This window comes from Camelina sativa, chromosome 12 (genome assembly GCF_000633955.1).
Source record: "Camelina sativa cultivar DH55 chromosome 12, Cs, whole genome shotgun sequence".
In the NCBI taxonomy this organism is placed as follows: domain Eukaryota; kingdom Viridiplantae; phylum Streptophyta; class Magnoliopsida; order Brassicales; family Brassicaceae; genus Camelina; species Camelina sativa.
The window spans coordinates 19,159,391-19,184,236 of NC_025696.1; the positions used below are offsets into that span (position 1 = coordinate 19,159,391).

A 24,846-nucleotide genomic window follows, 5' to 3' on the forward strand; every position below is an offset into this window, starting at 1 on the left:
AAATTTTTGCGGAATTGATAAAATATCAAAAAATGCCCCGCTTATGTGTTCTCCATTCACGGTCTTAGTTTCAATGATAATATCATCTTCCAAAGAGTATTTGATTGTAATTTGTTTAAGGGTGATTGGATGGAGTATCATCAATCGTTCCCGGCATAAACAGCAGAGTTATATATTAACTGTGGTGAGTGACACACATGGGATGCTAGAGATGGTGCGATTTATTAATAAAAAAATGATACACCATAAGAACTCAAGTACGAATTGACTAATCATTAATTATTTTTGATGAAGTTGAGTTCTTATTGCAATCTTACCTTATGAGGAGCTTAGTTGTCTTTTTGTTTATAACAAACACCACATGTTTTTATCAAAAGTATATACTTTATCAAAAGTATATATACACCAAAAAGTTAACAATAATTTTCTTGTATTTGGTGTCGATTTATGAATTATATATATTAGAGTACATATATCTACACAAAAACACACACAAAAAACCTCACTATAGCTCATGTTTGAGGGAAAAAGAAATTCAGTATCTTAGACCATCTCCAATGGTTTTCTCTATTTTTACCTCTAAAATAGAAGAATTTTATAATAGAAATGACTTTTGTTCCAATGGATACCTCTATTTTTTCCTCTAAAAAAGAATATTTCGTAGAGATTCCTTTTTATTTTAGTATTAATACCTTTTACTTATAAAAGTTGCAAACTAACCCATTTATTTTAGTATTTGTGAAACTTTTATAAAATTACTAGATTTTAACCCGCGGTACACCGCGGCATTATTTTTTTTACTAAAATCATTAAATTTCAAATTGTAATTATTAGTTAATTTTTTATGTTTTATTTTAAATTTAAGATTGCATAATTGTATTTTGATTGTTAATTCTACAATTTAATCTACGGTTCATATACAATACAATAATTTGTTTTTGTTATAAATTAATTTCACCAATCCAAGATAAAAAATATTCGGAGGATGAGCCAGAATTCATTACAAAACTTATTAATATCCACTTATATTATTAAGTTGTACCAGTTTGTTTATAATAATCATGTATATAGATGTGTCAAATAGGTCGGTCCACATTTCTTTTTTCTTGGACCGCAGCGGGTCAACCCGCTAAGATCATGATCATTAAAGTTATGCCCAAGCATGTTCTCAACCTAAATTTTATATTAATTATTTTTAAAAAATTTAGTGGCAAAGAAAAAATAAAGAAACTTTAAAATAACTCTAATATTGATATTTTGTAAATATCGTAATTGGTATAAATTAAATTTCCTCACATTATCACATATTTTACGTATTATATACACATAACTATGTAAAAATATATTTATATATAATATATTTATTTTAATCTTATATTTGTAGTTTTTGGGACAACCCGCCAACCGCAGACATACCTTGCTAAAATCCGTAATCTCGATAGAATTAATTGTAAGGACCATCTTTTAACGGTACACCACAGCCCTATATTTTCTATATAAATTATAACTTTAGAAATTTATTACTTTTTAGTATAGAAATTTATTACTTTTTAGTATAAAATACCGATGGTCGTAGCGAAGAATTATTGACATTTTAAATTTATAAGAATATCGATCATAACCCGTCCCATCATAATTTAAATTTATTAAAGTTTATTAAATAATATATTCAAAACATTTATAAAAATTAATTGATATACAGAAATCTGACTGTTTAGGAATTTAAGATTTTTTTTGTTTTATGTATTTTTTAGGGATTTTATTTGGTAATGTTATTTTAAAGACTGGAAAATCTGGAGGAATTTTCTTTTAAATTTAAAAATTTGAAGCAATTGAATATGATTGACTGAAATGAATATAGAGTAAAAACGAAAATTTTGTTTAGTTTTGCAGAAAATTAGGTTCAGAGTGGGATAATTTAGGAAAATTATACTGGATTGATAAGAGAATATTTAATTATTTTTTTGTCGGAGGGGCATATTTAATTAACATACATTTTTTGCATATTTTGATTTTTTGTTTTATTTTTTAAAAATTATTTTAATGGCAATGGCATTGGTTGTAAATACCTTTGAAATTCAAGCCTTATTTTCAAAAATGCTGTGAAAGTAATAATATAGATGATATTATTTAAATTTTTAATATTCATAAATATTATTTAAATATCACATTTATTAAAAGAACTACATTGCATCATATAAAATAATAAAGTGTTAAAAGTTTAAGGACCATTAAATATATAATTTATTTATTTTGATCATAAATATAAAAGTGTTAAAGTTCAAGGACCATTTTATAAATAAAAAAGTTCAACTCTATTATAGAGGAAAAAATAGAGTTCATCTATATATAGAGGAAAAAATAGAGATCTCTATTATAGAGGTAGAAATAGAGATGGATTGGAGTAGATTTTGCTCTAAAATAGAGTTAAAAAGCAAATATAGAGGTGGGTTGGAGATGCCTTTACGTTTAGTTTTTCTTGTAACCACATGTTTTGACGCAAATTTTAAATCGTGGCAGATTGAGATTAAATTTCAAATAGCCATCTTGAGATCCCTTTAATGATTCTTGATTATCTTTCTACTCATGTAGAACGATGCTCAAATTATGATTTTTTTTTCTATTATCACCAAAATCCTAGACCAGAAGTTAATAATTTCGTCTCAGATTTCTTCTCATTTCGTTCTATAGTCATGTTACAATCTTTTAGTGGTTTAAAATGCTACATTTGGTTGTTGAATATAACACAGCCATGTTAACAAAAAGAACACGTTTGAGATAGTTTTCTAATGTGCATGTATGTTTTTTCTAATTGTATATGTACATATGACTCATAAACCGATGTTAGAAGAAAACATAGATAAGATCCATTATGTTGTCAATTTAAACACACAAAAACGCAACATGATTATAGTTTATTAGATGAAATAAGAATTTAGCATCTTGACCATCAATCTTTAATCCAACTATACATAAGTGTCTCCGCCTTACCATTTTTTGACAAGTAAATAGCATCGTCTCGTGCATCCCATGTGTACAACGCGCCACAACTATAAATAGGATCTCCTGTATATGCAGTAAAATTCTTTTGATACTCCATATGTGCTCCCTTCCACAAGTTACAGTTGAATATCGTCGTGAAGATAACACCATCATGAAAGCTAAAATTGTATGAAGGACCTTGAAATTTTACAAAATGATCACCTAAATCGTCATTTCTGGATTTGCAATGGACTTTTAGAACACTTTGACTTGAAAAAAGGTTGTTTTGAAAAGCTACAGTGTTTTTATGACATGTACTAGCTTGATTCGACCCAAAACATGAAACAAATATAAGAAACAGAATGCTTAACGCAAGATTCATTGTATTGTATTGTATCAATCTGAGTATACTTGGGATCAGAGTATAGATTGCAAATTACTACTTAATTATATATGTGTATGTCTTTGTCGATTTATAGACTTTTAATGTTTGAAAAAGCTTTATCTCATTCTCAGCAGTCAACATGGTAAATTGAGAAATACTTTAAATATGTTTGATTTTTTGCCTGTTTTTTTTTTGGTCATAAAACATGTTAATTAATTAATGATTAGTATTTGACTATATTTTTTTCTCACACGTAATAAATTGGTCAAAGTTTTAGTTAATAATAGTAAACATCCCATATTCTGATTTCCATTAAAATACAGAAATTATTTTACATATTTTTATAGAGTTAATTGCGAGATTGACATTTTTTCCCATTAGTATTGTAGAATTAGAATTTTCTGTCCATACTTACAGATTTAGAGGGAGGTATTGAACTTGACAATTTAAAGGATTTTAGAGGATTTTTAAAATCACTTGTTATTCAATTAATGATTTTTAAAAATCTTTAAAAATCCTATGTTATTCAATTTAGAATATCTATAAAATCATGTACAATCTCTTATTATTCAATCAATAATTTATAGAATTCACTTAAAATATAATGTTATTCAAAATATCACAACTTTTTTTTGGAATGCTACTTTAAATGATTTTAGGAGACTTTGTTGGTTTTTTTAGTTGAAAAATATGATTAATCAAATCCTAGGGTATGAGGTAGAATTTTGTACGATTTTAAGACATAGAAGTGCATAGACATACGGTATACCTCAATCAACATAATTTTCTGGGAAATCAAAATTGGGAGAGAAGGATGATTGCAGAGAGAACAACATTGGGAGCTGGTAATGGTTTTTCTTTTTTCACTTGCTTGTTCTTCTTCTTCGTCTCTCTCTCTCTCCCTCTCCCAATCACTCACGCTTGAAAAAAACAAGCAAAGAAAGAAGATTTGGCTAGTGCCCTTAAGGTCGTCTTGGGACAACCGACGAAACCTCACCGGTTGATGTCACGATGATACTCACTTTCAGTAAAGGATCCATGTTCAATTCTCCCAGCAAACCTCTGAAAAGTTGATGACCACGAGCCTAATGCTTCTTTCGGAGCTATTAGAAAGAGAAAGGAAACATCTTGATGCTTGATGCTCATGACAAAGGCAAGAGTCCCTTCAAACCTCTAAATCATTATTATATAAATTTCTATGATCCATGTCAATAATAAACGTAATCATGAGTTTGTGTAGGTGTTTTAATTAGGTGGAACTATTGGCGATTGTGCGGTGATATTACGAGCTGCTTTAAGAGCTCCCATGCCTTCAGCCTTTTTGAAGATTTTAATTAAACCTCAAGTCATGATTAAACCTTTTGCTTTAGGTGTGCAACTTGACTATCTAAAGTTAAGCTTGTCTAGTAAAAGTGCCTTTTTAGTGTGTAAGAAATAGAGCATGTCCTGTGTCAGTTAGTTGTTAGCTTGTCTAGTAAAATGTCAGCCTTGTATTACCTTTTTGATTTCATAGGACACAGGACAACTAACTGACACAGGACAGGGGTAAAAATGTCGTTTTCATTTTGAAAAAGCCTAATTCTGAGAGTATGGATAGAAATACTCACTTTGAAAGTCTTGGGCCAACAAATACCCATTTAGAAAATAACTCATTTTATATAAAAAAAAATATCATTATATATATATGTTAATGTTAGAGGAGAATGGTCACGTACAAAAAACAATTTTACCGTCGGTTTTTATAATTCTAACCTCAGTTTAGAATTGACTTAAACGTAAGTATAACTTCAGTTTGAGAATCAACTTAACATTTAAAAAACTTATGCATGCCTAACCCTTAGGGGTGTTATTGGATTTTAATTTATAAATAATTTTGAAAATTTCAACAAAATCATCAAAAATGAATAAATAAAATATTTTTAAAGATTGCTAGAGAGTATTATATAGTTTTGTTGATTAGTTATCTAAAATCTTGTAAAGTATTATATAGTTCTAAACTTCCTAAACCCTAAACCCTACTCCGTATTTTTGTGATACTTTTTATGACTTTATTTTGTAAAGAAAGTGTGTAAAATTATAAACTAATAACATAATAATTGAATTCATTAACAATCCTAGATTCTTTTGTTTAATTGAATAACACAAAACTTTTAAATCTAATAACCCAAATTTGTTGAGATTTTAAATGAATAACACAAAACTTTTAAATCCAATAACCCAAATTTGTTGAGATTTTAAATAATTTTTTACAAATCACAAACTAATAACATTAAACTTTAATAGAATTTAACAAAATTTTGATCTAATAACAACATATTCTACATAACATTTAAAGTTTTTAATTAAAACTCTATTAAAATCATTTAAAGTTTTTAATTAAAACTCTATTAAAATCTCAAACCAATAACTATGTTCATCTCACTTGATGTTTCCTCTTGATTCCACCATAAGCTTCCCAATCATAGTTAAATTTAAATGTTATCAGTTTTTTTTAAGTGGGTGTTGAATGACCTACTTACATTAAAAAAATCTATAAATATATACTAAAAGTTAAACTTATATATATTTAATTAATACAAATGATAGTTTGCTTTTATCATTTTACAATTAAAAAATAATAATTAAGAAAAATGATGAGAAAATTGATGCCCCATCGTCACCATGCCACCACCGTACATCGGAGCTCCTCCGCTTCCACTTCCACCAGCTCCTCCACCTTCCTTATCGCCTTGTCTCCCGGCTGTAGTCGTCTTCTCGCCTTCAACCTCCCTATACTTTTGCAGATAGATCTTGAGAGGTTCCACGTAGTCCTCAAACCCTAGCGTAGTCATCGCCCAGAGAAGATCATCTCCGTTGATCGTCTTCCTCTTCTCTCTCTGACACTTGTCGGAAGCCTCACCGGTGATGAAACTTATGAACTCTGATACACACTCTTGAACCGTTTCTTTAGCGTCCTTGGAGATTTTTGCGTTCGCCGGAAGTGCTTTCTTCATGATCCTGCTAACGTTTGCGATCGGTAGGAACCTGTCTTGCTCACGCGTCGAAGCATTCCCGCCGTCCTTGTGTCCTCCTGAATCGTTGTCCGAATCCGCCATCTTAGATCGAGGAGACAAAAGGGTGGGAGAAAGAGAGATAGATGTTTTGGGTCCGTTGGATCAGAGAGGATAATAATCGTATCGTGATGACACGTGGGCTGTTATCGGTCGTTTGTTTGTCGATAAGATTAGTACAAGTGGATGTTATTTGGATAGAAAAAGAGATTTGATAACCGGTTCTGTTTATTTCGGTTTGGCTTTCTGATAAAAACTTGAGTTTTGGTTATATATATGCCCGGGTATATATGTATCTTTGAGACAAGACGCATGTTACCGGACTCTCTCTCTTTGTAAATTTTCTAGAGCTCGTATCTCAAGTGGACCTTGCATCTGTTGGAAAAAAATGCTCTCTCCTTAGAGAAGAGAGGAATAGAATGAAGAATGCGGGAGCGAGCCACATATTTCACCCTGGCTTCTTGCAAGGCAAGTGACTTTGTGAACATACACAAATGATGTTTATGTTTTATGAGAATTAATTTCCCAAAATAATTACCAGTTAACTAAATCAGTTTGGTATATGTTACCAATTCATAACTACCACACGCATTTCTAAGATTTCTCTAGCACCTGAGAATCATAATACACAAAGCATACGCCAAATGAACCCTGTAACCTTAGTATCTTACTTATAATAATAAAGGTACACAAAAATTAAGTAACGTTTCTTCTCCTGGCACCGTGAGGATCGGTTCTCCACCAACTGTCATTTTCTCATAGGTTAATTTTTTTTCCAAATTTATTATTTAAATTTATAATAATATTAAAAGAAAAAATAATAAAATATATTATTTAAAGTAACGCTCATCGGTACTGCCAGTACAAATGGTCTAAGACCATAATATACAAATACAAATACTTAACGCTACTACAACAAAAAAGCAAGTCTCATTATCTTTCACATCAATCTCATCAATATATCCTTTTAACATATGTTAGATTTTTTACATCATATGTTTACTATAATCTAACCCCAAACGGGTGATACAGTTGTGGAGGGCTAGCAAACATATATTATATCATTATATGTATATATAAATTACATTTTCTCTCTTCTCCTACCGCCGAATGAGCATTGATCTTATTAATTTTCTATTCCACTACTTTACTCTATTCTATTTTTATTTTCAACAACTCTAATTGTTGGGTTTCATGAACACCTAAATTCTATTTAATCCACAAAAAAGATCCACTACATCAAATAATCTTCCAAATTTCGGCCTACCATACTAAACAAAACCATATATAATACTAACAAGAGCAGCTCCAGTGCTTGATTTTTAACAAAGTTGTTTAAGAATATTTTAATGATAAATTTTTTAAAAATGTTAAATTAAAGACTTTATTAAGAAACTGTTAAATTTTATGGGTCTAATGGTAGATCCTAAACTTAAAAAATAAGACAAGAAAGATAGATACTCATATGTTGCGGTTGTGATTTCATGTCTTATACGCATACCTTATACAACACTACAAGAAAATAATCGATTTACGATGGAAGAATACATCGCAATTCCCTCCCAAATCAACAATCGCAAGGGATTTGTAAGGCACAACAATTCCTCGCAAATCCCTCGCAACTTTTGTGAGGAATTTTTTCCCTCGCAATTTGCAAGGACGTCTTTCCTCGCACATTACTAGCAGTTTGCGAGAAACCTTTTGACTCGAAAATCTGAAGCAATTTGCGAGAAACTTCATCCATCGCAAATACGTTGCAACCTGGATTAAAATTAAATTGAAATTTGTAATAGAATTAAAATTAAATTGAAATTAAATGAAATGAAATTTTAATTTCAATTTAAACTGAATTAAAATTAAATGAAATTTTAATTTCAACTCAGAATTGGGAATAGAATTAAAATTCTTAATAAAATCCAGAAAAAAATAAATTCCAACTCAAATGAAATTTAAATTGTCTTCAAAAAAAATTTACATTACAAAACACTGGGATTAAAGGAAGAGTTTAAAAAGTTTCAGAGAGAGAGGTGATGTTTCTTGTTCCGGTTCCACTACCGGCGCTAACAGTTCCATCGGTGTTGCCCTGTTCTCCGGCTTCTGGGTTGGTCGGTGTCGGGTTCCGAAACTTGACAGCAAATTCCGGATCCTTTTCAGCGAGATACTCGAAGAATGCATCATAGCTATGCATCCTCTCTGCACTTAGTCGGATTTGAGTCACCTAAGTTTGAATACATTCCTCAGCGGCAGCTAGCTTCTGAGCCAAAAGAACCGGATCATTAGCTGGAGACATAGGCGGTGGACCGCTGCTGCTAAAGGATGCTTCAAACTGCAAAGAACCAACCCCATAAATCCTGTTTTTCTTCTTTGGAGCAACCTACCACCAAAACAACAACACAACAATAAACTTTAAAGACAAACACAAAACTCAAACAAAAACAAAGACATTCAAAGTACATAAAACAGACAACTTACCGATGTGTAAATTTTATTTTTGACATGAATGGACACCCCACCAGAAGCAGTGCTCTCTCCATTATCCCCGGTACAAAGCTCAGATTCCAACTCTTGAATCTTGGACGACACCTCATTGAACAGAGACTCAGACTTTCCATCCGTAAAAGTTCCATCAGGCTTGATGAGTCTCTTCTAGGATGCGTACAAAATCAGGAGTTAACTCACCAGGTAGCTCACACTGAAACAGAGAAAGAGATAGATGATTAGTGTATTGATTTTCCACAAGATCAATGCTGCTGAAAAAGAATGACTAAACACTTACATGTTTGCGAGCACGAGCTTTAAAAGAGGTTTGGCCTGAGCGGTGCTTATATATGCCGGTGCCATCAAGATCATGATATCGAGCATTCCGGCTGTTGGTACTTTTGACTTCTTATTTGGGATCAAGCCAATATTTAACAAGACCACCCATACCTGAGGATCAATCCACTATGGCTTTACCTCATCACCTTTTAGTTTCCACTTTAACTTCCACCTGGACACTTGATCACACATCCTGTCCTTAAGCTTGTCTTCAAACTCCTTCCTAACTCTATCGTTTATGCAACTATCCCAATTACATATTTGCGTCCAAAGAAAAAGTAAATTAGTATTTGGTTTCAAAACGACAAAGAAAACATATTGTAAAGTAGCAAACAAGTCGTGACTTACCGCAAAAGTTTTATACCAACGGTCTACCACTGTAGTTGGCGTCTGTGTCCAATTGGCATGAGGCTCTTTGAAATCTCTTTCAAAGATGCTTTGAACAGTTGCGGCAATAGAGGTATCTTGGTCAAACCTACAAACAAAATACAGAATGAAAGGAGTGAATGATTCAGAATGAAAATGTAACATGCAACTATGAAGAATGATTCGAATTAAATGAAGAATGACTCGGTTTCAATTTCAACATGCAATTATCATTCAACAGACAACTATCATTCAAGTGTAACTCTCATGCAACTATCATTAAAAACTTCAAATAATTGGACAGGACTATCGAGCTTACCAGAGAGTTCCTGGAGGTCGACGCGGATCAAGCTTTGTTAAACCTCCACGCCCATGACTATCGAGTAACTCTTCCAGTGTAAGATTGTTGAGACATGTAGAAGCTCTTGTGGAAGACGAACGAGCGGGTGGAGATACCTCCGGATGCTCCCTAGATCCAAGATTCACATTAGAGGGTGAAGGAGAAGGAGTATGATAAGATGGCATCTGAGGTAGTGGTTGCGAAGTTGAACGGCGAGAAGTAGAACCGGTGGGAGTCCGTGTACGGTTAGAACCGGTGGGAGCGGGTACACCTTGATCAGACAGGAACCTTGTGTAATCGTTGCCATTGAACATCTACAAGAAAATCAAAATCAATTTAATCAGATCTAAGAGAGATTAGAAACAATTGAAATAAAAACAATTGAAATAAGAAAACAAAGATAGATTAGGGTTAATACCTTGACGGAGAAGAGCGGTGAAGACGAAGAAAACAAAGCTGATTAGGGTTTGGGTTTGACGGAAAAGACGAAGAAGAAAGAGAGATTAGGGTTTTGACAAGGAGGGTAGAAACAAAGACAAAGAGAGATTAGGGTTAATACCTTGACGGAGAAGAGCCGATTAGGATTTGATGGAGACAGCCGGAGACGGAGAAGACAAAGAAGACAAAGATTAGGGATTTGACGGATCCGATTAGGGTTTGACGGAGAAGAGGAAGAGGAGCCGATTAGGGTTTGACGGAGAGATTAGGGATTGAGATAATGAAGAAGATCGGCAAGGGTTTGCCGGAGAAGACGAAGAAGAAAGAGAGATTAGGGTTTGTGAGGGTGAGTTTGAGCTTCGCTCAAACCATAGATCGGTTGTATATATAAATATATTGTGCTCTCGTAACTCCCTCGCAGATTTTGCGACGGAATAACTAGGATCCCTCGCAAACCAGTCGCAATTACCGACAAATTGACCAATTAAAATACACCAATTTTGCGAGGGATTAGCATGGAGTAATCGCAGATCCCTCGCAAAATCAGTCACAACAACCGACAAATTGACCAATTAAAATACACCAACTTTGCGAGGGATCTGCAAGGCTCAATCAGAAGTCCATCGCAAATCCCTCGCACCCTTATACTTTTAATAAAATTCATTTTCCATACCAACATTAAAATATACTCCATCAAAAGCTAAAGAAACAAAAATAATCCATTTAAACTCTATCAGCTAGTTCTCTTGATGTTGGTAAGTAATGCTCTTCTTTAAGATCAAATTGCGAGGGAAGCGTGACGAATTACCGAAGGATTAGCTAGGGTTCATCTCACATCCCTTGCAAATTGCGAGGGAACTGCGAGGCTCTGTATATATTCTTTTGCATCAAATTAATTTTCTTACTGACCTAACAAATTTATTTAAACATCTTAGCAATTTTCAGCATATGCCAATATATTCCTAAATTATTAACCCTAAACCTAAACTCAAACCCTAAACCTAGACTCAAACCCTAAACCATTAACCCTTATCAACCCTAAACCCTAAACCTTAAACTCCTAATGACCTCACAAAATTTTTTAAACATCTTAGCAATTTTCAGCATATGCCAATATATTCCTTAATCTCCAAAGTTTCTTGTCTCTTGATGTTGGTAAGTAATTATCTTCTTTAATTTGCCTCTAAAAGATCAAATTGCAAGGGAAGCGTGAGGAATTACCGAGGGATTAGCTAGGGTTCATCGCACGTCCCTTGCAAATTGCGAGGGAACTGCGAGGCTCTGTATATAATCTTTTGCATCAAATTAATTTTCTTATTGACCTAACAAATTTATTTAAACATCTTAGCAATTTTCAGCATATGCCAATATATTCCTAAACCATTAACCCTTATAAACCCTAAGCCCTAAACCTAAACTCAAACCCTAAACCATTAACCCTTATCAACCCTAAACCCTAAACCTTAAACCCTAATGACATCACAAATTTATTTAAATATCTTAGCAATTTTCAGCATATGCCAATATATTCTTTAATCTCCAAAGTTTCTTGTCTCTTGATGTTGGTAAGTAATGTTCTTCTTTAATTTGCCTTTAAAAGATCAAATTACGAGGGAAGCGTGAGGCTAGGGTTCATCGCATATCCCTTGCAAATTGGGAGGGAACTGCGAGGCTCTGTTAGATATCCGTCGCATATCCCTTTCAACCGTATATATTCTTTTGCATCAAATTTATTTTCTTAGTGATACATTCTCTATTATTTCCTATGTTTTGGAAAGTTCATTGTTCGTATACTTGATGTTTACTGGGAACTTCACTTTAGAATTAAACCCCTAATGACCTCACAAATCCCTCGCCTCTTCCTCGCAAATTAACAAGAACAGAAACTCAAACTCATTACATAAACAGAACCTTAAAGTCAAACAAAATGTGAAACCCATGGTACACATGATTTGTAGAGTCTTTTTACTCCTTTGATCATGCTATACCATTTACTATATATAAATTTACAATTATAGGTTATGAATCATTCACTCCCTTATCATGCTATAGCTAGTTCACTAATTAAGTTTCTTGGAACATGAAAAAACTAAATCAGATTGGTGTGCACGTTTGGTTATAGTTTAATTTGCTCTGTTTTATAATGGTTTGAACATGAATCTGAATGTGGACATATCTTTCTCATTTAATCTTCGTTTGAACGATGTGTTGATTTGTGCAAATCTTAAACTTCTAGTATATGTGTATAATAAGAGTATATTAAAAAGAAAGAGAGAAAAAAAAATCAAACCTTTTTGTTTCAGGGTTTCTTGTTACATACCCTATCTATAAATAGAGAGAGAGCGAGTGTGTGCTGTGCATGTGGTGTGTCCCTAATCAAAATCTCTGTGAAACTGTAGAAAACATAATGGGAGGCAAGAGGAAGAAAATCCCGATGAAGAAGATTGAGAAGAAAGAGTCACGAGCCGTTGCTTTCTCCAAACGCCGTACTGGTCTTTACCGTAAAGCCTCTAAGCTTTGTCTTCTCTCCGGTGCACAAATGGCGATCTTGACGACTCCTTGTTCATCCAACTCTCACGCCTCTTTCTACTCCTCCGTTGATGGTGTTGTTGCTGCTTTTCTCAACGATCAGCGTTCTCTTCGTGAAGAAGTTAATCTTGGAGGGTTAGGGGGTTATGGTGGGAAGACGAGGATCTTGCTGAATCAGAGGATCCAGAGGAGTTGAGGGGTGCGATCGACTCCATGTCTAAGTTGTTGAAAAACCTGAAAGAACTGCGTGATCGTGTGGACTCTGTGAATCAGAGAGATCATCAAGATGACGTGAAGAACAACAACATCAAGAAGGAGGATCTTGTTCTACACGAAACCCTAAATCTTCAGTCCACTTCTGCAATATCAGATTCTTTACCTATAGATCATTTCAACAAGATCGCTAAAGAACAGGATCAGATCATGGCTACAGGAAACCTTGGATGATGGATACACCAAACAAGAGCAGCTGGTTCTCGATCAATTCATAGATGTTGAGAGTTTGTTCGATGGGCTTTACGAGACCACAGAAGAGCATCCAGAGTCTGCTGATGATTTCGGAGATGGAAGATGTCTCCATGGTGATGACGAATACAATTACTGTATGTTCCCTTATTCTTAAGGTGTTGGAGATGGTTTGGTGCTTAAGAGAAGTTTGGATGAGGATGATCTTTTTCAATGAGTTTGATGCTGTTTGAAGATACCACCAACGCAATTCAACATGTACATGTAAGTGTAACCAAGATGGGTTCGGTTTAGAGATATTTCTTGTCGATCTGATTTAGCTTCAACCAAATTGATCATATACTCTGTTGGAAATTTATGGACCAGTTCTGTTTCTGTTTGGCTTAGTGATATAGTTTGAGGTTCTAAATACATTTGGAGTTTCATAGTTTTATGAATCTCCTCGGGTATGTTTTAACAGCTAATCATATCTGTTTTTAATTTGATAGCTAACAGTAGAATCAATGAGTATTACAACAAAAGCATACATGTGACTATAACATTATCTTGAGAAACAGACGAGTTCATTCACCTATACGAAAGAACAAATAAGAAAAAACCTAGTGAAACTGAGATTAACCTAGGACCAACAAGTATCTAAAGACTTCAACTTAGGAGTAATACAACAAATCACATGTACGGCTCATCCGAACCTGTAAGAGAGATGGGACCAACTTTCCTGTAGCCTTCCAAAGTCGCGAGAACATAATAGTCGTTTCTTCTCTTGTGTGGTCTCTCCTTAAACCGCACAGCCAACACCACGAACCGCACAACAACTCCAACAGCGATCTTGGAGAGATCATCTTTTTGAAAATACGGTTTCTCGTTGTCAGACTGCGAGTGGACATAATGGTAATCGGGCATTTTCAAGAGCGAGAGGTATGCGTATCTAAGTGGTCCTGACCTGATGAAAACTCCGTTCCACAATACTTGTTTTACAATCCCTTGCAAGACATCTCCTCTTGCAGGCAAGAATGTGCGGCATGTGAAGGACACCGGGAATGTGAGGGTGCGTGCTTGATGATTGTCTTCGTTGTCGATGTTGTTGTTCTTCTTGTCACCGATGCTTTTTAGAGCGGTGATGCCGAGATAGAATCCGTGTTCCCTGCATGCTTTCTCGTGTATTAGATCTTGGAGAAGTTTGTATAGAATTTGTTGGTGAGGCGATTGGCCATTCAAGTGTTCGGCACATATAGCCACGTCCCGAGATATTTCTACTTCTGAAAACATCCGGTTCAACTGTCACCTGAGGAACCACAAGAGATTAATAGGTTCAAAGAGCAATCATATCACAAGACACAGACACAAGTAGATAAGGGTCACACATTATTCATAAAAAAAAACCACAACCCCAAATGAGTCCTAAAGTGTAAACGATAACCCATCAGGCCCTCAATAAAGATTATAAAGCAGGAAAAACGCAGGCCATAGAGAAAACATAACGTTTAAATCAACAGCAGATACCAATTATTATGATGGCTATATAGGTTCAACTTAGAGCATTTAACCTTATATGGTACTTGCATAAGAAGAACTTAGAGCTGCTAAGAGTTAACTGATCAGTTTACTCAATTCTACATCAGAACAGAGAAATCAACCAAGAGACACAATTCAAAGCAAAGTACTCAAAAAGAAACAAAACAAAAAAGCATTAAAACTGCATCAAATAATTTCAGAGATAATCACACAATCTAAAATGATCCTAACGAGATACAAGAAGATTCCTTTCTCCATTCTCAAAGCAAACCACACAAAACCTTCCAGAGAAATAGACATGTTATCCAACATTCCAACACGAACTAGGAATAGAAAAACATGTAACAGTCTGATCTCAAAAACTCAAAAGAAATCTCTTTTCGACTGATGACAACAAATTGGCGGAGGCATAAATGCCAATTCAGAAAAAAAACGTTACAACAGTAACTGAAACACACCCTTCGATACTACTCTCTACCATTCCTCATTTACAGTGAAACCCAACATCCTGAATATCAAAAAGTTTGAATTTTTCCCTCTAATTTTCAAAAATCATGAAGCAAAAACCCATCTATGCCAAATCAAAAAACCAAAATTTTCAACCTTTGCACACATAACGAAATATTCAACAACAAAAAGAACAGCAAAAAGGCGAAATTTATGCAAAAAAAAGAAACTTAGTAGCAAGCGAAAAATCAAACCTTGAAACCAAAATATGATATCACATAGATGACAGGAACCAAGAGATCGTAAAGGGCAGAGAGAGAAGCACCCGCAAAAGATTTATCATACAAAAACAAAGAGATTTCTACTTTTATCTCTCTGTTTCGACTGATAAAATATAGATCCAGTCATAAGGCGTGCGTTACTGAACTCTCTTCATTTCTGATACGAGGCGCATATTAGCCATACTCACTTATAACTTTCTATTATGCGCCTTTTTTTTGGACCATGTTTGTTAAAAAGGCTTTGTTCTTGGCCTGGTTAAGATAAACCAAATATCCAAACAACCCTGTAATCATCTCGAACATCTTTCCCCGCCATGGATAACACAGGCTAAGAGCTTTCGTAGTATCGTTAGCTCAAGGAATCAAAGCTCAAGACTTTTTTTTGTTGTAACTTTGCGGAATCTTATTTTTATTTGAGTACCCAATTGAGAGTGTTTTGTGTCAGAAATGGCGATTTGTTCAAGTCGCCATTTTTGTCCAACGACGATGACTACTTCGGCGAAAATATTCGGTTCGTTGGGAAGCTCCTTCTGCAAGTTCCATGGAACCAATTCATCGATTTCACTCAGCTCTTATAACAGTGCTACTTCGAGGAGATTTGGTTTCTCTTATATGAAAAAGGTTAAACGATTATCGTGTGAAAGTAGTAGGAATGAGAATTGGAATAGAACACAGAAGCAGAGTCAGTATAGACCTTCAAAGGTTTTGTTGAATCGTAGAAAAGAAGAGAGATTTGCGGATTTAGGTCTTATGAGTGGTGAGAATAGTAGTCCAAGTAGTGATGTTGGTGGTGGTGGGAGTAGTAGTACAATGGAGAAGATTGTGGAGAGATTGAAAGAGTATGGATTTGTAGATGATGGTCAGTTTCAGGATAAGGAAGTTGAACAAGAGAGAAGGATTGAGAAAAGGTCAGTGGAGGATAGGGTTTATGTTGGAGAAGAAGGAGAAAGAGGTGGATTCTCGGAGGAATCACCATTTGGTGTATTTAAAGGCAATGATGAAGTTAGGTTTCCTTGGGAGAAGGTGAGTTCTAAGGATGAGAAGGAGTTGGTAAATGGAGAGTGGACAGCTAAGAAGGTGAGTAGATACTCTTTGGCGGAGATGACTCTTTCGGAATCAGAGATGACCCGATTGAGAAATGTGATGTTTCGAACAAAGAGCAGGATGAGAGTTACGGGTGCAGGTGTTACTCAGGCTGTGGTAGATGCAATTCAGGACAAGTGGAAGAGCTCAGAGATTGTGAGACTCAAGGTTGAAGGATCAAGTGCACTTAACATGAGAAGGATGCATGAGATAGTAGAGGTTTTTACTCTTATGATCCCCCAATCATGATATATAGAGTTTTTAGATTCATAAGTAAAAGGAATTGAGAAGTAGTACTTTGTTTCTTGTGTCCTTTTTTATTATGGTCTAGTGTAATACTAATTATGTCTTCACTGTAACAGAGAAAAACTGGTGGTTTGGTGATTTGGAGGTCAGGGACTTCTATGGCCTTGTACAACTACAAAGGCGGCAGCAACAGGCATGCATCAGGGAACCTGAACAAGCAAATATCCAGAAGAACAGAGGCATCACCGTCTTCATTACCTACAAGTACAAGTACAGTTGATCGTAGAGTTCAACAAGTGCATCTTCCTCAGCAGCTAGAGAAGGAGACAACCATTGTGGGAAATAATGACAGAACATCCCAACAGGAAGTAGAATATGAAGATGAAATAAATGAACTGTTAGAGGGTCTTGGTCCTCGGTACACGGACTGGCAGGGAGCTTATCCATTACCTGTTGATGCTGATTTGCTTCCAGGGATCGTTCCTGGTTACGAACCTCCTTTCAGAGCACTTCCTTATGGAGTGAGATCAACTTTGGGAACAAAGGAGGCAACCGCGTTAAGAAGACTTGCTACAGTTCTACCTCCACACTTTGCTTTAGGTATTGGATTTCCTTTATGACTTTTTGAAGAGTCTAACAAAGTCTTTGAAGAGTGAGAATTTCTTTTGATGTACAGGTCGAAGTAGACAGATGCAAGGGTTGGCAACAGCCATGGTTAAGTTATGGCAAAAGAGTTTGATTGCCAAGGTTGCCCTCAAACGTGGTGTACAACTGACTACCAGTGAGAGAATGGCTGAGGACATCAAGGTAATTAAGGATTCAGAACCGAATCACATGTAATTGTTATTATATTAATGTACATGGTTTTAGAACAAATTAGAAGGTGTCCATATTTGATGCTTGATGTTTGATATCATGATCTTGGTAAGTGACTGCAGAGATTGACGGGAGGTATGCTGCTCTCTAGGAACAAAGACTTCTTGGTTTTCTACAGAGGAAAGAATTTTTTGTCACTAGATGTAGCTGAAGCATTAATGGAGAAGGAGAGGCTTGCAAGGACTTTGCAAGATGAAGAGGAACAAGCACGTCTAAGAGCATCATCGGCTCTGGTTGTTCCAACTAATAAAGCTAATCAAAACCTTGCTAGGACTTTGCAAGACGAAGAGGAACAGGCACGACTAAGAGCATCATTGGCTCTGGTTGTCCCCAGTGCTAAAGTTAATCAAAACCTTGTTTATGCCGGCACTCTTGGAGAAACTCTTGATGCAACTGGTAAGTGGGGAAAGAATCTGGATAACGATGATCATGTGGAGGAAATGAGACAAGAGGTTGAGAAAGTGAGATCTGCAAAACTTGTCAGGAAGTTGGAAAGGAAACTTGCTTTTGTAAGTTCCTGACTTGACCCTGTACTTCCTACCTGTCAAGTTATGTTTCACATACTGAGTAAAGAGATTTCTCCTGGAATTAAACTGATTATTAAATTTTAAATGAACTTTTCTAGGCTGAGAAAAAGTTGCTGAAAGCTGAACGGGCTTTAGCTAAGGTGGAGGAATCTCTGAAGCCAGCAGAGCAGAGAACAGACCTTGAGGGCATAACTGAGGAAGAGAGATTTATGTTCCAAAAGCTCGGATTGAAGATGAAAGCTTTCTTACTTCTTGGTAAACCATCTTTTTCGGATGTGTTGTGTAGTTAAGTATGTTTGACCTGTGTTCTTTGGGATATGGACTCGTCTGAGAAACTTGAATTTATTACTTCAGGTAGAAGAGGGGTGTTTGATGGGACTGTGGAGAACATGCACTTGCACTGGAAATATCGGGAGCTGATCAAGATTCTTGTTAAGGCTAAAACTTTTGAGGGTGCGAAGAAAGTGGCAATGGCCCTTGAAGCCGAGAGCGGAGGTATCCTGGTTTCTGTTGACAAGATTTCGAAAGGTTATGCCGTAATCGTGTATAGAGGAAAAGACTATAAGCGTCCTTCTATGATGAGGCCTAAAAACCTCTTGACAAAGAGGAAAGCTTTAGCACGTTCTGTTGAGCTCCAAAAACGTGAGGTTGGTCATACCAAAAATTATGCAACAACGTTTGTTGATCTCAAAATCTGCAAAATTATCATTGATTTCTACTTTTTGCGACCCATTAGGTGATAAACCTCAAGAACTAACACATAGGTTGCTTCCTTATTTTGATACTTTCTATTCAACAGGCTCTCATTAAACACATTGAGGCGGTACAGGCGAAGTCAGAGAAGTTGAGAGCTGAAATTGTATGGTTTGAATTATCTATATATCATTTACTAATCAAACAACAAACGCATATTCTTGTTCTGAAATTTTTTGCTAACCCGCGACCCTGAATCCATTCTGTCAGGAACAAGTTGAACTTGTAAAAGAGAAGGGAGATGAAGCGTTATACGAGAAACTTGACATGGCTTATTCTTCTGATGAAGAGACCGAAGAAACAGATGTATGATATGTTTGCCCTACAATCTCTTTATTTTCTTAAACTTCCATCATAAATTTTGAGTTTGAGGTCTCATATTCCCTTGTTCTCTTTGTTTGTTGTAGGGAGAGGAAGATGACGTGTTTCTAGATACATACAAAGACGAGGGAGAAGATGGTGAAGAAGGTGAGATCCAGACCAAGGGTTCACTATCTGAAACAGATGTTGGATTTGATTCAGATGATGAACTCTGGGATTCAGATGAATCAGACACTGAGTTTGGTGATGATTTGGCATCCTCCACAACACCAGAAACAACCTCTTTAGATCAGCAGTATGAGGACCTTCATGTGCAACCATAAGCCGTAACAAAGAACGGCTTGAGTGCACTGTGCAGTGAATTGATGCGGGAGATAAGTTTTGAGTTGCTCGATGTTGATCAATAGTGAAAGATACTAAGTGCGTCACATGCAAAGATTTTAAGCTTTCGGAAGCTATGTAGATTTATATAGTTTATAAAATACACATCTCACTCTCCTCTGTAACAAGATAGGACTCAAATAATTTAGACCCACAAGTTTCAAGATACTATTCTACATGGTTCACCATCAAAACCACATGCCGTTCTCATAGGAGTAGCAAGAAAAATACATTTCCCTGGGTTACATATGTATATGTTGTTTCTCTTTTCTGTCAAGGGAAGATATAATAAGAATACGACAAGATTTTTCACCTACGAGCCAGTCTCTGGCCAGCTCCAGCGAGTAAAGCCTTACCAATGACCCCGGTGTGAAGACCGCAAGCCAAAGCGACACCTCCTACAACGACCCATTTCCAGTCCATTCTCAAATGGTCCCGTTGTCTCCTTGCATAATCCATTGCCCTGCTTCTGTCTTCATCTCTTGATGATGATTCTGCAGAATCCATGCTCAATTTTGTTGTGATCCTTGCCATTTGGGCGATATGTGATAGAGGTGAGCCTGATTTTCTGGCAGCCTGGTAGGCTCGTAAACCAGAGTTTAGCTTCTTGACGGCTCCCCACATGCCATGACGGACACCTAACTTTGCTACATCTTTTGGGATTCCCATATCTTCATAGTGGACTAGGGATACTTCACAAGCTGTTTGCTGTCCATCTCCTTTTCGGGATTCAACTGCATTTGTTTTATATTTGCTTAAAAAACAAAGTATATCCCAGCTTAACATAGAAGACTTGCATTTTAAAAGGCTTACCTGCTCTGATCACCCAACTCGAGAAATAAAGCTCAACACGCCTTGGCTTATCACGCTTTGGTAGAGCTGGATAAGGAACTCCCTACAATATCAAACAGATGTTAGGTATAGTTCTGAGCTTTGAACTTCCTTTAGAGTTGGATAAACCTAACAAAGAAGATAACCTTATGCATTATATAGATAAGGCGCTTATCTTCTCTGATATATCCATAAAATGCATCTCCCAGAGAAGTAGAAGCATGTTCCATGAAATATCAAAGAAGATAAGCGCCTTAGTACTGAGCTTTGAGCATTGTTTCAGCATAAAAACTTAATGTGATGTTTAGGTGAAACAGATGTTGGACTTTTCTTTATATGACCCATGTTTTTCACTGATATAGTGATGATTCATTGAAACTTGATAGAACTGGAAACTAAGAGACAATGGTCCCATGTCCAGAAGTATCTCCAAGCATTTAGAATCTCAAAGCTAAACTTTGATGTTCTTTCTCCTACAGAGATAAATGCTACACACAATCCATCCATGGAAGGCAACAACAAGCGAACGTAGTATGACATTACCTTTGTCACACAATAGTACTTCTTTCCAGACTCCCATATTCTCCGGCCAATGATATACTCTCGGTCACTACAGAAAAAAGGAAACTGCAAGCAAAAGAAATTAGTAAATGACAACAGTTTTTAAATTGGGAGTTGTTTACAAAGATGACCAAAGTATCAATAGTCCAGAAACCTTTTTTCTCCACTGGACAATCATCGTTCCTGTCTGAGTGTCCTCCTCCAAAGTTTTGAAGTTGGCAAGCATAAAATCCCATTTAGGTCGAAACTCATCATCCCAGAAGAAATCCCTAACAACATCTGGAGTCGCATCCTCAAACACAGTTTGACTGCGATAAATAACTGGACCTGACTGATAAACAATACAACCTTTCAGGATAAAAACACAAGCAGATAAAATGTTTCTATCATCTAGTAATTAAAAATCCCCCAATTCTATAGAGCAAGAAAACAGTTTCAAATAAAAAGTCACAAAAATGTCACATGCAGCAATGCATCACATGGTGTCCAAAAGGAACCAAAGCTAAACAAGGAAACACAATGAATACTATTACAAACCTCAATGGATAGACAAATAATTACCAATGATCTAAAACCAGGCCTCTGAGTCATATATGTCTAACAAATTTCTCTAAAGGATTCATTTTTCCAACAAAGTATCTTGCGCCTACTACTCAATGACTTAGCTATTTCCTTGATCTACATGATATTAAGTCAGTACAATAACAAAACGAACACAAAGCAAAGAGTTAAAATGAGAGATTACCTCAGGCTCATGACGCCAAGCCTGGTAGCTCATATTAGGAGTAGTCTTATCCATCATAGGTTGCCACTCCATATTTGCATTCCCAACTTCAAGCAGCTGAAGCAGATGCTCTAAATCATTCTCTGTCACAATATCCTCTGTCACCGTTGTTGTATTATTGCTACCCCTGCAATACAAATATCCTCAGATTATAACCAAAATCAATAAATCAATTAACCAAAAGAAAAAAAAAAAATCACTTCTTTAGCCAATGTGATTGCTATACTAAAAGATAATGCAAACTAAATACCTTAATCTAACTAAATTAAAAAGCAAACGTTACGTTTTAAAACAGAGAACCAAACTTGTATATCTATATTGCTTCAGCTAATATCATATACACTAACCCCGATTCATCAGTTTCTTCAACAGGGGAAGCAGACCCAACCGACGATTTATTAGCTCTGTTGTCGTTCCTAGACCAGATGGTGCGACAAACGGAGAAAGCAGAGAGAGCGGTGAAAGCAAGCCAAAGACGACGAGCACCAAAACCAGGAGGTGCAGTCCATAGAAACCGAAGCTTAGAACGAAACCCTAAATAGATCAATCCGGTCCATCTAGGACGCCAAGACCACCCGATCAATAAACCAATCATAACAGCGAGCCAAATCGGGACTGCACATAGCAAGATGTCGACGAATGTTTCTGTAAACGAAGGGTTCTTGAAAAAATGCGACAGATCACGATAAGTCTCATCCATGGCGGTGGTTTTTTTTAAAAAAAAAAAAAAAAAAACCCGATTCGGATTGAGGAAAAATGTGAGATTCCCCGGAGGAAAATGGGATTCTAAGATCGCCAGAAATTTAAAAGTACATGAATCATGAGAATCCAAGACGAAGACGAAGACGACGGAGAAGAAAGGGATAATATAATTTTTTTAATTAATTTAATTGGGTTTGGTGATTTTAATCGGAAAAAAAAAAGAAGATGATATTTGCTGTGCTTGAAACGACGTTGGCGAATGGCGGGTGATAAGAGATGATAGGGGATACAGCACGGTGGAGATGACGTGGCGCTTTCGTTGACCGACAATATATTAACTACGCGTCGGATCTAAGCGCGTTTGTGTTCGGTAATGAGAGGAATATACTCTCAATATTTAATTATTGTTGTTGGGTTTTAGATTATAGAAGCAACGTTTTGTCAAATACTAATGGGTCATTTACTCATTAGGATAAGATTAAGAGCCTAATTAGTTATGAATGTAATAGATTATAGAAGGTTAAATTTTTTGTTGAACGGATTATTAGCAAAAAAATAAGATTTTTTTTACTGAGAATATACCCAAATGAGGAGGTGAGAGAGACGCGGGGATAAGGGAGCGTGTAGAAAAAAACGTAAAGAAAAAAGTGGATAAGGGAGAGATACGTTCGCAGAGTGATTCACGTGTGTTGCTGGGATGTTGGGGTAATTATGTGTTTAGACAGTGGTTAGGCCAATAGCTTATACCCATCTATTGTTTCACTGTTAGTTGGTATAAGCCTTTTTTAGGCCCATTTAGATTATGTTGATGTCCAAGTAGAATTTTTTGATATGAAATTAATTAATGTTTATATACTATGATTTAACCCGCGGTACACTGCGAGAAAATATTTTAATTTTAAAAATTTTAAATTTATATTGCATTTATTTGTTATTTTAATTATTATTTTATTAATTTTAAAAATATAAAATTTTACAGGTATTTGATATAAGTATTCAAAGTATATGATTTTTGTAGGATTTCAAGGTTTTAACCCGTGTAGTATATCTATAGTCTAGTAATACATTTATCTTCTGGTACACATCTAAAAGTGTTTTAAAAAAAAATCCACTTAACTTTCTATATGGGATTAATGCTACCCGTCTCACCAAGTTTTTTTATCAAGTTTAATTATATTAATTATTTTACCAAATTAGCATATTTTTATATAGTTTATAATTTTTCCATGTCAATATATATAGTTTATGATAATTAATAAAATTTCAATTTTTAGGTAATTCCTCAAAAATAAAAAATAAACCAAATTAGGGTGAACCTCTTCATTCACCTCCTTATTATATAAGGAAATAAAATCAGTGTACATTATTATAAAATTAAAAACTTAAACCGCTTTTTTATAAACCCAAACCGATATATAATTTCGTTCTAATTATAAAATCTAAACCCTAACCATCTAATTTGTAAAACCAAACTGACATATAATTTCGTTCTAATTGTAAAATCTAAACCCTAACCATCTAATTTGTAAAATCAAACCGACATATAATTTTGTTCTAATTGTAAAATCTAAACCCTAACCATCTAATTTGTAAACCCAAACCGACATATAATTTCGTTCTAATTGTAAAATCTAAACCCTAACCATCTCATTTGTAAACCCAAACCGACATATAATTTTGTTCTAATTTTAAAATCTAAACCAAATCAATATTTAGCTTTCCTTAAATAAAAGTATACAGAATTTGTTTCTTTAATTTGTTTTGCTTTTAAATATTAATTTTGATTTATTTGTAAAGAAAATATTAAATAGAACATTGTGATTGGTTGAGAAGGGAGGAGGTGAATACAAAGGTTCACCCCTAGGGGGTTTTCAACAGATTTAATGTGACATTTTATAATTGGATTTTCGGTTTAGGAAATTTATTAATGTTAATATAATTATGGATATTGTAAACTTTTGTTATGGAAAATCTGTTGTATATCATTTAAATATGAGAGATTCTAGCATCCATAAAAATAGTTTTGGAAATTTAATGGGTTAAAACTTTAATGGATAGAGTTGTTTTTGGAAAAATCGGAATGTATAGATGTTGTTAAGATTTTATGGCAATAAATGTAACAAATGTTGGTCAATTTAAGAAATTTTAGTATTTGAGTTTCTCTGC

The 24,846-nt window shown here is 35.1% G+C and overlaps 5 protein-coding genes across 5 annotated transcripts; 2 read left to right on the forward strand and 3 right to left on the reverse strand.

Annotated features, from left to right (window-relative positions):
* Positions 5,919-6,641, reverse strand: LOC104732191 (nuclear transcription factor Y subunit B-3). The gene has a single exon (XM_010451725.2). The coding sequence runs from the start codon at positions 6,460-6,462 to the stop codon at positions 5,989-5,991; it is 474 nt and encodes a 157-aa protein (XP_010450027.1). The 5' UTR covers positions 6,463-6,641; the 3' UTR covers positions 5,919-5,988.
* On the forward strand, positions 12,786-13,354 carry LOC104733652 (agamous-like MADS-box protein AGL97). The gene is made up of 2 exons (XM_010453216.1): positions 12,786-13,011; positions 13,065-13,354. Exons 1-2 carry the CDS (start codon positions 12,786-12,788, stop codon positions 13,352-13,354), a joined length of 516 nt encoding a protein of 171 aa, XP_010451518.1.
* LOC104732192 (DNA-directed RNA polymerase subunit 7-like protein) lies at positions 13,840-15,750 on the reverse strand. The gene is made up of 2 exons (XM_010451726.1): positions 15,589-15,750; positions 13,840-14,657 (listed from the first exon to the last, which is right to left on the reverse strand). Exon 2 carries the CDS (start codon positions 14,639-14,641, stop codon positions 14,042-14,044), a length of 600 nt encoding a protein of 199 aa, XP_010450028.1. The 5' UTR covers positions 14,642-14,657; positions 15,589-15,750; the 3' UTR covers positions 13,840-14,041.
* Positions 15,881-19,919, forward strand: LOC104732194 (CRM-domain containing factor CFM3B, chloroplastic-like). The gene is made up of 9 exons (XM_010451728.2): positions 15,881-16,917; positions 17,061-17,544; positions 17,621-17,751; positions 17,883-18,329; positions 18,446-18,602; positions 18,702-18,994; positions 19,147-19,206; positions 19,311-19,406; positions 19,508-19,919. Exons 1-9 carry the CDS (start codon positions 16,063-16,065, stop codon positions 19,742-19,744), a joined length of 2,760 nt encoding a protein of 919 aa, XP_010450030.1. The 5' UTR covers positions 15,881-16,062; the 3' UTR covers positions 19,745-19,919.
* Positions 19,868-22,899, reverse strand: LOC104732193. The gene is made up of 6 exons (XM_010451727.2): positions 22,326-22,899; positions 21,940-22,105; positions 21,349-21,525; positions 21,177-21,260; positions 20,616-20,697; positions 19,868-20,536 (listed from the first exon to the last, which is right to left on the reverse strand). The coding sequence occupies exons 1-6, from the start codon at positions 22,676-22,678 to the stop codon at positions 20,112-20,114; spliced, it is 1,287 nt and encodes a 428-aa protein (XP_010450029.1). The 5' UTR covers positions 22,679-22,899; the 3' UTR covers positions 19,868-20,111.